Here is a 15,813-nt window from a genome sequence, read left to right as displayed (position 1 = left end):
CAAGTCCTGGCCCTGGGAGGGAGATGCTGGGAGGGGCAGAACTCCAGGGACAGCTCCCAAACCATGCAAGCCCCCAAAGCACCAAAGGTGTGGGAATGCCACAGCTCCCTTCCCAGCTTCATTTCAGGGCTGCCCACAGTCCCCTAAGTGCCACTTGTGAAGGGCAAAGAGAGCTGCCAGGAGGAGTCAAGCACTGGACAGCCTCTGATCCTCTTCAAAGAGAACTTGAGCAGAGCCCCAGAGGGACCCCAACTGCCACCCACTCCTTCCCAGGATCAGGCAGCCTCTTCCAGCTGGCTGCCCTCAGTCACCAGGAGTGAATAACCACACAAAGCAAATGAGGAGATAAAGACATCTTTAAGGAGACAAAGAATCTCGTAAGACACAGCCCCCTCCCCCCACCCCCCCGGCTCTGCTGGTGTCACTTGCGGCTCCCTCGCCAGAGAGCCGAGCGCCCTGGAAGCAGCACAGCACTGAAGCAGAGGGGGCAGGAAGGGTCCAGGTACCACTTTCTTCCCAAGCTACAGAAAATTCGCTTTCTCCAAGCCAGTCAAGGCCTGGAGCCAAGCCACAGCCTGCTCCCTCACACAGGGGTGGCACAGCAAAGCCCCAGCAGGGCACTCAGGAGCTGCCAGGCTGCATCCTGGTGCCGCTTACCCAGAACCAGAAACTGTTGCACTTGGAAAAGACCTCCAAGCATCAACCCCACACCACCATGGCCATCAAGCCATGGCCCAAAGTGCCATGTGCACACATTCCAACACCTCCAGGGATGGGGACTCCTCCACCCCCCCAGGCAGCCTGTTCCAGTGCCTGACCACTCCTGCAGCAGAGAGACTGCTCCTGATCTCCAGTGCAATGATCTGAGCCCTGCTCTGCCTGTCAGTCTGTGGCCACCCTCACCACAGAATCAGTTTGGTTAGCAGAGACCTTTAAGATCACCAAGTCCAACCTCGTGTACTCTGCACTATAGGTCATGTCACCTCTGTGGCCTCTCTGGAGCAGGCTGCAGGGCAGGGGGTGAACCCCAGCACCTGCTGTAGGTCAGGCCCACGAGCTGAGGCTCCCAGAGCCAGCCCAGCTCCTGCCAGTGCTCACCAGGGCAGCTAAGAAATGCTGCTTTGCCACATGACAGCAAGGTACCAAGCAGCTATGGGCAGTGAGGCATCTGCTGGGGGTCTCATGCAGTGAGGCAGCAGGGAAGCTCTTCCTGGGGTTCTGAAGCAGCAAAGAAATGTCTTCTCCATCTGGGTGACACCGGTCCCAGCAGCACAGAGGTGACCCCGAGGAGCAAGGAGCAGGTCCATGCAGGCAGGCTGCAGCGAAGAGCAGGAGGGGCGAGCAGCAGTGTGGCCTCCAAGCCAGCAGTGCTGCCTGGAGGAGTCACTGCAGCCCACGAGCTGGAGAGGAGAGCAAAGCTGAGCAGCTCCCACACGCTGTTCCCAGAGCCAGACCACCCTGCATACTGCACAGAGCCAGCCCTGAGCTGGTGCTGGCAGCGTGGCTCTGCCACTGGGAACCGCGGTGAGCGGAGCCAGGAGGGACAGACTCGGGCAGCAGGAGAAGCCAAAGCCTCAGCTGGAGAGGCAGCTGCAGGAACACACCAGGCCCAGCCCCACCACCTGCCTCCACATCTGGCTCCCACTAAAGCAAGAGGAGCTTCTCCCTAGCCCCTTCCCCACCCCAGACCCTGAGCCACGTCCCAACCCCTGCGGGAAGCTGCACTGCCAGCGGGGGAGCCAGCAGCAGGAGGATGAACACAAATATGCTGGGGGGAGCCCAAGGAGGGCAAAGTGCTTTGGGATTTATCCTGCATGAACACCAAAACCTAAGGAGGACTGAACTGCCTCGGCCAGGCCAGGAGGTTGGGCTGCCGAGACATCTGAGGAGCCTACGGGGAGCTGCGGGGCAGGAGAGAGCCAGGCAGGGCGCTCAGTCCTTGGGCACTCGGAAGTTGTCCTTCTCCTTGCGGATGGCTCCCATGGTCCGGACGGGGTCGCTCTCCCCCGCGTGCTCCTGCACCGTCTTCTCCCTGCCGCAAGGGAACACAGCTCAGGGCTGCTGCTGCACCACCTTTAGCCTGCACCCAGGGGCAATGTGGCACTTCAGGATCAAAGGCCCTGGCACTGCCTCATCAGCAACCTTGGCTGGAATGCTTCTGGCGCAGCACCTTCTGCTGAGCCCATCTGCCACATCCTACCACAGCAAAGCTCCTCCTGAGCCAGGGACTCACCCTGCACCGCAGCAAGCTCCTGCCAGGATGGAGAGGGTGTTTGAAGGAGGCTACTGAGAGCATCAAACCAGGGCTGTGCAAGGCAGGAGGGCCTTTGGAGATCTCCCACATCCCTCCCCCTCCCGGCAGCAGCACTGCCGCAGCCAGGCCTGCCCCGTACCTCACTCTCATGAAGGGGTTGTAGGTGAACTCCTCTGCGATGGTGGAGGGAATGGTTGGCTCCCCACTGTCATACTTGGCCTGTGACAGAGAGGTCTCTGCTCAGTGAGGCATCTTCTGGTGAACACAGAACATCCTGGACACTAACCATGCAGGGCTGGCTGCTGCTGCATCCAACTGCCTGAGGATCACAGCATCCCAGACTGGGCTGGGTGGGAAAGGGCCTTTAAAGCTCCTCCAGTCCAGCCCCTGCAGCCAGCAGGGACATCCCCAGCCACAGCAGGTTGCTCACAGCCCCAAACAACCTGCCCTGGGGTGAGGCATCTCTGAGCAACCTGGGTCAGAGTCTCACCACCCTCAGTGTAAAATGCCTCTTCCTTCTCTCCACTTTGAGCCTCCCTCTATCAGTTTAAACCATCCCCACCTGTCCTGTCACAAGAGGCCCTGCTGCTCCTCAGGCCAGGGCCAGGCAGAGCTGGACAGACAAGCACTGAGGAACACACAGAGACACTTGGGATGGAGCTGACCCTCCCTGACAGGCTTGGACATCAGCCTGTTAGTACACCAGCAAGCTCTGAAGCAGGGCTGCACCTCCACCCGACAGCAAAGCATCTGCCCTGGGCCCCATGCAAACTGCTCCCCAGCACAGCGCTCCTCTGCAGGCACAACTTACATAAGGGGCTCTCAACTCTCTTTCCTCAGCCTCTCTGTCTCCCCAGCATTGTCTTCTCTCCTCTGCCTCTTGAGGGAGGCTGTGCCTGCATGAAAGCAGCAAGTCTGGGGAGGGAGGGTGCAGCTTACCTTGGCCCAAGCAAGCTTCTCCTGGACAGCAGCGTTCTGGGGCTCCACGTGCCGAGCAAACTTGAGGTTGTTGATGGTGTACTCATGGCCACAGTAAACCCTCTGGGGAGAGAAGGGAGGAGTGGCACCAGGGAACTGGTGGGACAGAGGTGGAGAGCAAGGCACCACCAGCAGTGTTATGGTAGAGCAGGCACAGCAGAGCACCCTCCAGAACACACAACAGGCTCCACTGGAGACAGGCCCAGGCGCGGTGCCAGGAGCTACCAGCCAGTGCCAGCTGCCAGCTGAGCAGCAAGGCTGGGGAAGAGCTCAGGCACCCCCTCACCAGCTGCTGTTCCAACAGCAGCAGCTGCTGGCTGCCCACAAAGCACCAACATCCTGGGGACGTCCCCAGCTAGTCAGCAAAGGTCACTCCTGAGGCAGGGATCCACTGCTTCAGCACCTGAGAGAGGCTCTCTGGGAGGAGCAGTGCTGCTAGCAGGGCAGGGCAGGCTCTGCCTGGCTGGTGCCCACACCAAGGGCAGGTCCATACCGTCCGGGGGTCCAGGCTGCCCAGCACCTCAATCAGTGCTCTGTACATCTCCTCTGGGGTCCCCTCGAAGAACTTCCCACAGCCAGCCACAAACAGGGTGTCCCCTGCAGGGAGACATGGACATGGTGTCAGGAGCAGGCCAGGGGCCTCACCCCAAAGCACGAGCACAGGGCCCTGAGGCCTCAGTCCTGCCACTGTTGTCCCCTCTTGGCCTCTCTAGAGTGGTCAAGGAGCCTTCTCCTTGCTATGAGGATGCACCAAGATGAGTTCCCTCTGCTTTGCTCCCCCTTGCTCGAGCTGTTCCTTCTTCCATGCAGCAGTGGCTGCAAGCTCTGGAGAATGCCCAGCAGAGGGAAGACAGCCTGGGGAGACTGCCTGCAGTCCTGGGGAAGGGTGACCCCTACTCTCCAAATCAGGATGCAGAGGCTGCCTACCAGAGGAGCAGCAGCAGCCCCCCCTCACTCCCCTGTTTCCTCAGGGTCCTCTCAGCTTTGTTACAGAGCGTGGAACACCAACAGGGTTTGGAGTCAGCCACGTTTTGGCCTGAGGTAATAGACCAACAGCTGGGTGCTGCTGGGTTGCTGTTGGGCTGGGTGACCTCAGAGGGCTTCTCCAGCTGCCACAGCTCTCTGCCTGCTCCACGCACAGGCAGAGGCAGGAGCAGAGAGGCCGAGGGGAGCTCAGCTCCTGGCGACGCAGCCTCCGAGCCCTCACCTGTGAACACTGCAGGTGGCTCAGAGCTGTTTGGCTTAGTCACATAGTAGCAGATGTGCCCAGATGTGTGACACGGTGTGCTGAGGCATTTCACCTGAAGGGAGCCCACCTGGGAAGAAGGCAGAAGGCTGGAGCTGAGGCTGCTCTTCGCCTGCAGTGTCAGCTCAGCCTGCAGGTCCCCCAGGCAAAGCCTCACACAGCTGGCCAGGAAACATCAGCTCTGCTCCTGGGAGACTCCAGCAGGAGAGGGTTTATGGCAGGGGCTTGGAAGGGAGCTGTTTCCTCCCAGCAGGTGTTGTGACAAAGAGAACTGCCAGAGTCTTTCATTTACACCAGGAGTGACTCAGTGCCTGGCTGGCAGCAGAGAGTGAACAGATCCAGAGCAGCACAGAAACTCCAAGCACACTTAATCACGTGGAAAAAGCTCCAAACAACAGCATCCAAATGAAGCTGAAGGGAAGCAGAGGATGAGGCTCACCAAAAGGGAAGGATGAAACACGTTCAGGAGGCCCAGGGGAGGTTTTCCCACCCAGGCCTGACTTGCACACCTTCCCCTGCCCCCACAACACCCCCACCAAAGGTGCACTGCAAGGCCAGCAAGTGACTCCCAAGGCAGGCTGCACCTCTGAGAGCTCATCTGTACACAAGCAGCTGGGATCCAGCAAGGCTTGCTGCTAGGGCTCTGGGACAGCCCCAGCTCCTCCTCACCCTGCATCCAGCCTTGGCTCAGAGCGCCACTTGCAGCTGTCCAGTGCTAGCCAAGCTCCAAGCAGAGCACAGGCCCTGTCCTCTCACACATGGGTGCTGAGCACCCCAGTTACAGCAGCTGTCAGAGAGCACATGCACACCCAGCAGGCCCCACAGCTGAGCCCTGCCAGTGTTCTCACCAGCAAAGCACCAGCAGCCAAGACAAGCAGAGGGCTGTGGGCCACGGGGCTGGGGACGCAGGAAGCTCTGCTTCAGCTACCACCACGTCCCAGAGAGGTTAGAGGCTGAGAGCTGTGACCACAGTGTTAACTCGGGCCAGCCCTGCAGCTCAGTGCCTTTACCTTGAGTGAGGTGAGGTGGGACACCTTCTGTGTCAGTGCTCCCACCCTGCTGTCCCCTCCGTACACCCGCAGCCCTGCCTCCAGCTTCGCCAGCTTCTCGTTGCCTCCCGCGTGGTCCCTGCAGGGCACACAGATGGCTCGGGGCAGGCATGAAGACAAGCTTGTCATCACTCATCCTGCAGTGGTGATCCCTTCTGGCCAGCTCTCCTGTCCTCATGCCAAAGGGAGCTGTTTGGATCCCCACCCCTGGAGGTGTTCAGAAGGTGCAGAGCCATGGTGCTGAGGGAGGTGGCTCAGCACCAGGCAGGTAATGGCTGGATTTGACAACCTGAAAGGTCCTCCCCACCTGAAATAAGTCCATGACTCTCACTTCTCCAGGGCAGTCAGAGTTCTCACCTGGCTGGGAAGCACCAGCCTCAGGGGCTCACAGCCAGTAACTGGGGCAGGAAGAGCACGGGGTAACTGGGGAGAGACCTCAGCGTGGAGCAGGCACACTCCCAGCAGCTCAGCAGCCACTCGTGGTGCTGGTCCTGCCAGCTCACAGCTGGCTCTGCAGCCACAGAGGTGGCTCCACTCTGACCTGAGGTTACCCAGGTTCAGCAAAACATTCAGCCTCACCCCCCTGGCAGAGCTCATCTGGCACAGAGGTGAAGTCCTCACGTGAGCAGCACACCTCCCAGGCATGCCCTGACACCTCAGAGCGAGGGGCTCCCTCCCATGCCTCACAGCTGCCCTCTCCCACAGCTGCTCCACTGCCCCCTGGAAGATGTCAGAGCTTCAAAGGCTCAAGGTGCTGGCAGACAGAGCTGGTAGCCTAAACACCCATCTGGTCACACCAGTTCAAGGGCTTGCTTGGTAAGAGCTTCCTGAGCTCTGACACTTAAGCTCCTGCTCAGAGAAGACCAACTTGGTCCAGAAGAGCAACACCTCTCCCCTGCTGGTGCCTGTGCAGAGGGTCCCACTACAGCAGAGAGTTACCAGTGATGGTGAGTGGTGAGGACAGTGGTCAGCTTCACACCGTGCTTCTTGACTGCATCCAGCACCTGCAGGCACAGGGCACAACAGCAGCACAGCTCAGAGCACAGCCAGCGCCTGGTGGAGCCTGGGCACAACTGCCCCGGGGTTTGGAAGCCACCCCAGCAGCGCTGCAGACAGCTCAGCCCCTTCTGCACTGCAGTGACAGCTCAGACTGCGAGGTCTCAGCCCTCAGCCCCATCTCCTTTCCTGCACCACAGCAAACTAAGGGCACAACCAAAAGCACTGAAAGGCAGGGAGCAGCTGCCTGAGCCCAGCAGCAGACTGCCTGTGAAGGCCTGGCCCTACCTGTGCTTGGCCACAGGCACGGAGCCTGTGTGTGCTGGCTCCCCCACACCCCACTCAGCTGTGAGTAACTCTCCTGTGGCTGTGGCAACCTGCAAAGAGCTGCCCAGGCCCCAGCAGCGAGCACCCTGCTCCCGGGGCAGCAGACAGCTGTACCTTCTGGGGCTGCACAGGGTCAACGATGGCAGCCTCCCTGCTCTCCTCATCGATCAGCAGGTACATGTAGTTGTCTGTGAGGGCTGGCAGCAGCTCCACCTTCATGTCGGCTTGCAGCACCGTGTGCGCCCTCCGCTGCTCGTGCTCCGTGTGCAGGAAGAACGCTCGGAGCTGTCCAGGACCTGGGGCAGCCCGAGGAGGAAGGAGTGGGACAGAGCACGGCAGCCCTCGGCCCACGGCCCCGGAGAGGCAAGGGTCTGGGCAGCCCAGGCTCCTTCCTTCAGAGGAAGAAGGCAGAGGCCAGGGCAGGACAAAGCCTCAGCGGCTGCGGCACCTGCCCCACGGTGTGGGAGGCTCCTGGCGTCAGGGCGCAGCTCACAGAGGCGTGCTGGGGCAGGGCAAGCGCTGTACCCTGGCTGGAGAGAGGACTTCCAGGGCAGGAAAGCAGAGCAGAAAGGGAACAGCTGGACAAAGGTCAGCCTGGGACAGTGACTTTGCAACAACAAGCACCAAAGGCCACTTTTGAAGGGGATAAAGAACAACAGCAGCAAAGAGAACTACAGCAATGCAGCCCTGCTGCAGCCCTGCCCCAGCCCTGCCCCAGCCCTGCCACAGCCCTGCCACAGCCCTGCTGCCTGCTTGGTGACTTGGGGACATGCTGCCTGGGCAGAAGACAGGCTCAGCTCCCCAGCTGGCCAGGCACCAGGCACACACCAGCAGCAGGTTTCCTGCTCAGAGGCCACCTTGGTGCCCCAGCAGAGCCTCCCTGTTTGCTTTGGGGTCAATGTTTAATCAGATCCAAGAAGCAAATCTAACTCCAGCTGTAAATAAGCTGGGCTCCACCCCAGGGCCCTGGCACACCACGGGTGGTGACTGCCTTGCTCTAAGCTGTGCCAGCTCAGCCACTCTTTCACTTTGCAGCACTGACTCTGTCCCTGAAGCTCCAGCCCTCGGTGCTTAGTCACCTCCAGCACAGCCCAAGGGAGAGGTCACCACGCTCCTAATCAGCCTGCCCCTATCTCCCAAAACACTTGCCTGCCCCTGATAAGAGCCTGCTCCAGAAAGCAGAGGCCTCACAGCTTGACTGCAGCCAGCCCTGGCAGCCTGCCTGCAGCTCCACACATCAACAGGCAGTGCCCAGACCCCAGGGGCATGCAGCTGTAAAGCCTCTCTGCTACAACTGTCCCACCCAGCACTTCTTCCCCTTCCACCTCCAGCACCTCACTTGCTCATGAAGGAGCTGAGGAGGGGAGAGGGCAGCAGAAGGGAGCACTGTGCTGCAGGGAAAGCCCCAAGGCACAGCAGGGTGGATGGTAACTGGAGCAGGAAAAACCAAGCCCCCAAGCAAAATAAAAGACAACCTTAACTTGAAGGCAAAGGAATTACTGACAAGCTGCAAATGCTTGCTCCTTATCAACCACTTCTGGCCCTGGCCAGGCTCCCTGCAGCCCTCTGCATGATGAACTCGCAGCTCTGGCAACACACACAAGCAAGCTGCACCACAGAAGGAAATGTCCTCTGAAGTGTGGCTTCAGGACAGGACCAAGGAAACAGCCAGGGCTAAGAAGCTCCTCCTGAACTCCCACATCATTCCAGCTGCCTGCCCAGCCAGCCAGCCACACTCTGGGCAGAAGGATGTTCTCAACCCCACTCCTGCTGCAGGAAGCTCCCCAGGCCACAGGCAACCTCTGCCCCTAGCCCACCACCAGCAGAGCCTTTCAGGACTGCTCTAACACGCAGAGCTCTGCTCCAGGATCCATGCCCAGGGCCCCCACGGCCACTCAGCTGTGTAACAAGTCCCTGCTGGAGCAGGCAGCACTGGGGGGAGCAGAGCCCCACAGGCCTCAGCTCTCTGGGACGGGAGGCTGGCGCAGGAGGAGCTGCCAAGAGGGAAGGGTTTGTGTCATCAGATCAGCACAGATGTGTGTGAGGGGAGCAGCACCCTGCGTGATCCCAGGCAGGGTCCCTCAGCAAAGGGCTGCTCCAGACAGGCTCTCCACAGCGCTCTGCTTTGCTCCAGTTCACACAGGGTGGAAATTGCCCATTTCAGCTGTGGCTGCCCCTCGAAGGCAGCAGCCAGGGGAACATCCCTGCCATGCCTGGGGGAGAACACAGCACATGCAGAGAGTTTTCTGGAGACCCAGCAAGTCTGTGCCTTCACACAGCACCAAGGAGTTGGTCTCCCAGGCTAGGGCAAGTCCCACTCAGTGTCATGGTTGGACTTGATCTTAGAGCTCTTTCCCAACTGAGATAGTCCTGAGTCAAGCTGCCAGAGTGGCACAGGCTGGCAGAGGCTTACAGCCAGCGTGGGCAGGGCATGCACCCACCCTGCAGCCTGGGGATTCAGTCACAGACTGCATCAGGTTGGAAGGGATCCTCAAAGCTCAGCTTGTCCAACATCCTGCAGTCAGCAGGGACACCTCCAACTAAATCAGGCTGACCAGAGCCACATCAAGTCTGACCCTGAACATCTGCAGGGATCTCAGGAGCTGCTGCCTGCTGGCTCTGATGTGCTCCCCAGACAGCAGCGGGGTAGGGCTGCAAGCCTGGCAGTGAACCTCAAAGGCTTCTCACCTTCACAGCCAAGTGCTGCAAGGGGCCTCTAGCAAAGCTTCCCTGAGATGCTGTGAAGCTAAAGCCCAACCTCCAGCCCAAGATGCTGCAAAGCTAAAGCCCAACCTCCAGCCCAAGATGCTGCGAAGCTAAAGCCCAACCTCCAGCTCAAGATGCTGCAAAGCTAAAGCCCAACCTCCAGTCCAAGATGCTGCAAAGCTAAAGCCCAACCTCCAGCTCAAGATGCTGCAAAGCTAAAGCCCAACCTCCAGTCCAAGATGCTGCAAAGCTAAAGCCCAACCTCCAGTCCAAGATGCTGCAAAGCTAAAGCCCAACCTCCAGCCCAAGATGCTGCGAAGCTAAAGCCCAACCTCCAGCCCAAGATGCTGCAAAGCTAAAGCCCAACCTCCAGCCCAAGATGCTGCGAAGCTAAAGCCCAACCTCCAGCCCAAGATGCTGTGAAGCTAAAGCCCAACCTCCAGCCCAAGATGCTGTGAAGCTAAAGCCCAACCTCCAGCCCAAGATGCTGCAAAGCTAAAGCCCAACCTCCAGCCCAAGATGCTGTGAAGCTAAAGCCCAACCTCCAGCTCAAGATGCTGCGAAGCTAAAGCCCAACCTCCAGCCCAAGATGCTGCGAAGCTAAAGCCCAACCTCCAGCTCAAGATGCTGTCAGAATTCAGGCCCTGAATGCAAATGCAGAGCTTGGACAGTTTTGGTCTTGGCTTTTGTGCCTGCACTGCCAGCAGAGCCTAGCAGCCACAAGTTCAGTTTAAATGCAGCCTCTGTGCCCCAAGGCCTCCTTCCAGCGCTGCCCCAGCACTGCCCCAGCGCCGCCCCAGCGCCGCCCCAGCACTGCTCCAGCGCCGCCCCAGCACTGCCCCAGCGCCGCCCCAGCGCCGCCCCAGCACTGCCCCAGCGCCGCCCCAGCACCGCCCCAGCGCCGCCCCAGCGCCGCCCCAGCACTGCTCCAGCGCTGCCCCAGCACCGCCCCAGCGCTGCCCCAGCACTGCCCCAGCGCCGCCCCAGCGCCGCCCCAGCACCGCCCCAGCGCCGCCCCAGCACTGCTCCAGCGCTGCCCCAGCACCGCCCCAGCGCCGCCCCAGCACTGCCCCAGCGCCGCCCCAGCGCCGCCCCAGCACCGCCCCAGCGCCGCCCCAGCACCGCCCCAGCACTGCCCCAGCGCTGCCCCAGCGCCGCCCCAGCACCGCCCCAGCGCCGCCCCAGCACTGCTCCAGCACTGCTCCAGCACTGCTCCAGCACCGCCCCAGCGCCGCCCCAGCACTGCTCCAGCGCCGCCCCAGCACTGCTCCAGCACTGCCCCAGCGCTGCCCCAGCGCCGCCCCAGCACTGCCCCAGCACTGCCCCAGCGCCGCCCCAGCACCGCCCCAGCGCTGCCCCAGCACCGCCCCAGCACTGCCCCAGCGCCGCCCCAGCGCCGCCCCAGCGCCGCCCCAGCACTGCCCCAGCGCCGCCCCAGCACTGCCCCAGCGCCGCCCCAGCGCCGCCCCAGCACTGCCCCAGCGCCGCCCCAGCACTGCTCCAGCGCCGCCCCAGCGCCGCCCCAGCGCTGCCCCAGCGCCGCCCCAGCGCCGCCCCAGCACAGCCCCAGCGCCGCCCCAGCACTGCTCCAGCGCCGCCCCAGCGCTGCCCCAGCGCTGCCCCAGCACTGCCCCAGCGCCGCCCCAGCACTGCCCCAGCGCCGCCCCAGCACTGCTCCAGCGCCGCCCCAGCGCTGCCCCAGCGCCGCCCCAGCACTGCCCCAGCACTGCCCCAGCGCCACAGGAGCCTCTCGGAGGGGTGATGGCTGCACAGTGCCACAGACAGCCTGCAGCTGAGCAGGCCCTGACCTACTTGGGGCTGTGAGTCAGCTCCAAACCTGGGCACACCCTGTGCCAGGGAACCAGGAGAGAATGAAACCAGCGTCAGACTCGAGCTGCCAGCCCCAGGGGCCTGCAACCCCCAGCCCCCCACGGGGCCCAGCTGCTCAGGGGGCATCGCAGGCCCTGTCCCTGGTGCCAGCTGCTCAGGGGGCATCGCAGGCCCAGTCCCCGGTGCCAGCTGCGCGGGGGGCATCGCAGGCCCAGTCCCCGGTGCCAGCTGCTCAGGGGCATCACAGGCCCAGTCCCTGGTGCCAGCTGCTCAGGGGCATCGCAGGCCCTGTCCCCGGTGCCAGCTGCTCAGGGGCATCGCAGGCCCTGTCCCCGGTGCCAGCTGCTCGGGGGCATGGCAGGCCCTGTCCCCAGTGCCAGCTGCTCAGGGGCATTGCAAGCCCGCTCCCCGGTGCCAGCTGCACGGCGGGCACAGCATGCCCGCTCCCCGGTGCCAGCTGCAGGAACGCACTGCGGCTCCGGTGCCGGTGCGCAGAGGGCACCGCAAGCCCTCGGCCCGGTGCTGGCTGCCGTGCGGTCCCTGCGCAGCGCCCGGCGCCGCCGCTCCGGGGCTCCCCCGCCCCCCGCCCCCCGCCCGAGGCGCTGCCCGGCCCGCGGGGCCCTGCCCCGGGCACGTCCCGGCGCCTGCCGCCGCCCCCGTACCGGCTCGGAACCAGGCCCCAGCTCCCAGGGCCAGCAGGGCGGTGCCGAGGCGCCGCCAGCCCCCGCCGCGCATGGTGCCGCGCCCGGCCCGGAGCGCCGCGCCCGGCCCCGCCCGGAGCCCCGCGCCCGGCCCCGCTTACCTTTGCTCCCTGCCCCGGGAGGCGGCCCCGGCCCCGGCCCGGCCCCGGCGTGCGGCGCGGGCGGTGCCGAGCCCCGCGCCCTCCCCCTGCCCGCCCTCCCCGCCGGCAGCCGCGGCCCGGCGATTTGCTGCGGCGGCCGGGGCGGAGCGGCGGCGCCGGGCACGGCAAGGACGGCCCAAGGGCGGCCGCGGTCCCGCCCGGGGGTGCCGGAGCCCAGCCGCGGCTATGGCGACCTCCAAGCCGCTGTCTCGCTTCTGGGAGTGGGGCAGGAACATCGTCTGCGTGGGGCGCAACTACGCGGAGCACGCCAAGGAGATGGGCAGCGCCCTGCCCCGGGAGCCGCTCTTCTTCCTCAAGCCTTCCTCGGCCTACGTGAGGGAGGGGTCGCCCATCCTCCGGCCCTACTACAGCTCCAACCTGCACCACGAAGTGGAGCTGGGAGTGGTGATCGGCAAGAGGGCGCAGGCGGTGCCCCAGGAGGCTGCCATGGAGCACGTGGCAGGCTATGCCCTCTGCTTGGACATGACGGCCAGGGACACCCAGGAGGAGTGCAAGAGGAAGGGTCTGCCCTGGACCCTGGCCAAGGGCTTCCGCTCGTCGTGCCCAGTCAGCGACTTTGTGCCCAAGGAGAAGATCCCAGACCCTCACAAGCTGAAGATCTGGCTCAAGGTGAATGGAAAGCTGAGGCAGGAAGGGGAGACCTCCTCCATGATCTTCTCCATCCCTTATCTGATCAGCTACATCAGTGAAATAGTCACCCTGGAAGAAGGAGACTTGATTCTGACAGGGTCCCCCAAAGGAGTGGGGGCTGTGGAGGCCAACGATGAGATAGAGGCTGGGATCAGCGACGTCCTCTCCATGCGGTTCAAGGTGGCTCAGCAGCAGCGTGGATCCTAACCAGGACTCCGTCTGCAGGGGCAGAGGCTCTCCTGGAAGCATCTGGCGGACAAAGAGACACACAGGCTTGTGCTGTACCTGCAGCACTTGTGTGCCCCAAGGGCTGTGCACCATGCACATGAACTCCAGACAGCTCCATCCTCATGGAGGCTTCATCCTCCTCTTCATCTGTGAGCCTGGAGTCCAGCCCAGCGTGGGGCAGATGGTTAACAGCCAAACCATTCCTTGGGACTGCTGCTGAGAACAGTACCCTGGACAGCTGGGGAGGGAGGTGGGCTGGCTGTCACCCTGTGCACTCCGATGGTGCTCAGAGCTTTGCCACTGTATTGCCTCGAAATAAAAAGTGCAACGAATTAAAACGGTGCTGTAAGAGCTGAAGCTCAGCCCTGCTGTAGGAAATCCAAGGTGTCTCTCTGACAGTAAAGCGAGAGCTGAAGAGCTGCACCTTCAGAAAGAGTTCCTCACCTTGGGGTATCCACAATAGAAAGGTTAAGGGATCTGGCCAGGCTGGATCAATGTGCCAAGGACCGTTCTGTGAGGTTCAACAAGGCTTGGAGCACAGCAACCCCATGAGCGCTCCAGGCCTGGGGCAGGGTGGCTGGAAGCTGCCCAGCAGAAAGGGCCCTGGGGGTGTTGGTTGACAGCAGCTGAAGATGAGCCAGCAGTGTGCTCACATTACCAAGAAGGCCAACAGCAGCCTGGTCTGGACCAGCAGTAGGAAAGAGATCCTGCCCCTGTGCTGGGCACTGATGAGGCCACACCTTGAGCCCTGGGGTCAGTTTTGGGCCCCTCGTGCTAAGAAGGACAGTGAGGGGTCCAGAGGAGGGCCCTGAAGCTGGGGAAGGGACTAGAGAACAGGGTTGGGGAGGAGCATCTGAGGAAGCTGGGGGTGTTTGAAGGAGACTGAAGAGAGACCTCATTGCTCTCCAGCTCCCTGAAAGGAGGTCAGAGGCAGATAGGGGTTGGTCTCTTCTGCCTACTATCAGGTGATGGAATGAGAGGAAAAGGCCTGGAAGGGGAGGTTTAGGTTGGACATGAGGAACAATTTCTTTGCTGCAGGAGTGGTGAGGGATTGGCACAGGCTGCCCAGGGAGGTGGTGGAGTCCCCATCCCTGGAGGTGTGCAAGAAGCCTGTGGCCAGGGCACTTGGGGCCAGGGTGGTGTTGGGCTGATGTTGGACTCGATCTTAAAGGTCTCTTCCCACCCAAACAGTTCCATGGTGTCCTAAGATCACTTCTCAGATCAGTTTCCTGGCTCCTCAGGTGCACAGGTCAGAGGGTGCCTTGCCCCTGCCCGTGCCGCTCCGGGGGTGCAGTGCAGCAGGGAAGGTGGCAGATGCTGGCAGGTATTTGGTTGGGTTTGTCCTCATCGGAGCCTTAGAAACTCTTCTAAAAGTGAAACAATACAAAAGATGAGGAGGAAGGCAGCTCCCTGAGAAAGACCACCAGCAAGCTTGTCTTTACTTCCACTGACTGAAATCCATAGCCAATACCAATCTGCCTGCAGCAGCGTGCAGGGCAGCGCTCGGAGTCTCCAGCCCTTCCCAGCTGCTCACAGCCGCGCTGAGCCACTGCCCCTTGCCAGACTCCGGCTGATCAAACCCTCTCTGCCGCTTTGCACGACAGAAAGTCCTCTTTCAGCCTGAAGGAGTGACAGAGCAAGCTGTAAAATGTAATTAAACCCATTAGAGGCCAACATCAAAACTTCCCCTCCTCAAAGGCTGCGGAGAGCTGGCGAGCTGTAGCCAGAGCTGATGGAGCCTGTTTGTCTCCGCACCTGCGAGCACCGAAGTTAAGCGTCCCCATGTCTGGGAGGCTCTTCACAGCCACCAGGAACAGTCTGGGCTTGAGTTCTGTGATTCTAGAGTTGCTGGAGCCCAGAGAAGCGGCTCTGGGAAAGAGCAGCACAGTGCAGGGCACTGTGAATCACACAAGGAAAATGAAAGTGAACACAGAATCCTGCAGTGGGTTGGGCTAGAAGGGAGCTTGAAGATCATCCAATTAGCTCCCTGAGAACCCTTCTGACCTCCCCAAGGGAAGAGAAAGGAAACAGGGCAGAGAGACTGATGGGATGGGGAAGAAAATGAAGACAGACCAGGGCAGTCAGCTGCAGGAGAGCAGAAAGGACAGCAAATAGATTAGAACCCAGGGGGAAATACAGAAAGAAATGAAAAGGACAGAAATAGATCAACCCCAGGGAACACAGGTGCAGAAAGGCATCCGGGGTGCTTTCTGCTCTGCTGAGAGCAGCTCTCCTGGGGGAGGAAGAGTCCTTTCCTCTCTGCCACCTCTGGTCTCAGATTGGGTGTCAGAGATCCCTGGTGACTGATCTCTGCTCTGATCAGACTCACTCTGCCCTACAGAGGAGCAGCCCTGCAAACATCACAGCCACTTCCACACCTCTGCAGCTGCCACAAGTGCCACATCTGGGCTCACAAGGTGCACCACAAACCCAGGCACTGCTTCAAACTGGCTCTTTAATTGTTTGTTTTCATTAACACAGAAGGAGCAGGAAAAACCAGGGGCTAAACCCTACAGACACTGAACACTGCTGCTTGTTTCTGATTGTGTCAAATGCATTCTAAACTGAGTGGAGAGCTTCCACCTCCCTTGCAAAGGGCTGAGTTCAGTGGAATTCTTCTGAGGCTGAGGCACTAGAACGCTTTTTAAAGCCCAATCACCTGAGAGGTGAGCAGAGGAGCTCCCTCAAGGGGGTCAGTAAAACACAA

At 61.4% G+C, this 15,813-nt stretch overlaps 2 protein-coding genes across 2 annotated transcripts; one reads left to right on the top strand and one right to left on the bottom strand.

Moving 5' to 3' along the window:
- Positions 1-1,761: 1,761 nt before the first annotated feature.
- Positions 1,762-12,153, bottom strand: HAGH (hydroxyacylglutathione hydrolase). The gene is made up of 9 exons (XM_054180263.1): positions 12,049-12,153; positions 6,965-7,146; positions 6,467-6,531; positions 5,489-5,606; positions 4,440-4,548; positions 3,726-3,829; positions 3,194-3,295; positions 2,394-2,473; positions 1,762-2,032 (listed from the first exon to the last, which is right to left on the bottom strand). The coding sequence occupies exons 1-9, from the start codon at positions 12,119-12,121 to the stop codon at positions 1,933-1,935; spliced, it is 933 nt and encodes a 310-aa protein (XP_054036238.1). The 5' UTR covers positions 12,122-12,153; the 3' UTR covers positions 1,762-1,932.
- A 181-nt stretch (positions 12,154-12,334) lies between these two features.
- FAHD1 (fumarylacetoacetate hydrolase domain containing 1) lies at positions 12,335-13,426 on the top strand. Its single transcript, XM_009896546.2, has one exon. The coding sequence runs from the start codon at positions 12,414-12,416 to the stop codon at positions 13,083-13,085; it is 672 nt and encodes a 223-aa protein (XP_009894848.1). The 5' UTR covers positions 12,335-12,413; the 3' UTR covers positions 13,086-13,426.
- The last annotated feature ends 2,387 nt before the right edge of the window (positions 13,427-15,813 follow it).

Source organism: Dryobates pubescens, chromosome 4 (assembly GCF_014839835.1).
Source record: "Dryobates pubescens isolate bDryPub1 chromosome 4, bDryPub1.pri, whole genome shotgun sequence".
NCBI lineage: Eukaryota > Metazoa > Chordata > Aves > Piciformes > Picidae > Dryobates > Dryobates pubescens.
Note: the sequence above shows the minus strand (reverse complement) of the source record. Positions and strands in the feature narration are given on the sequence as shown.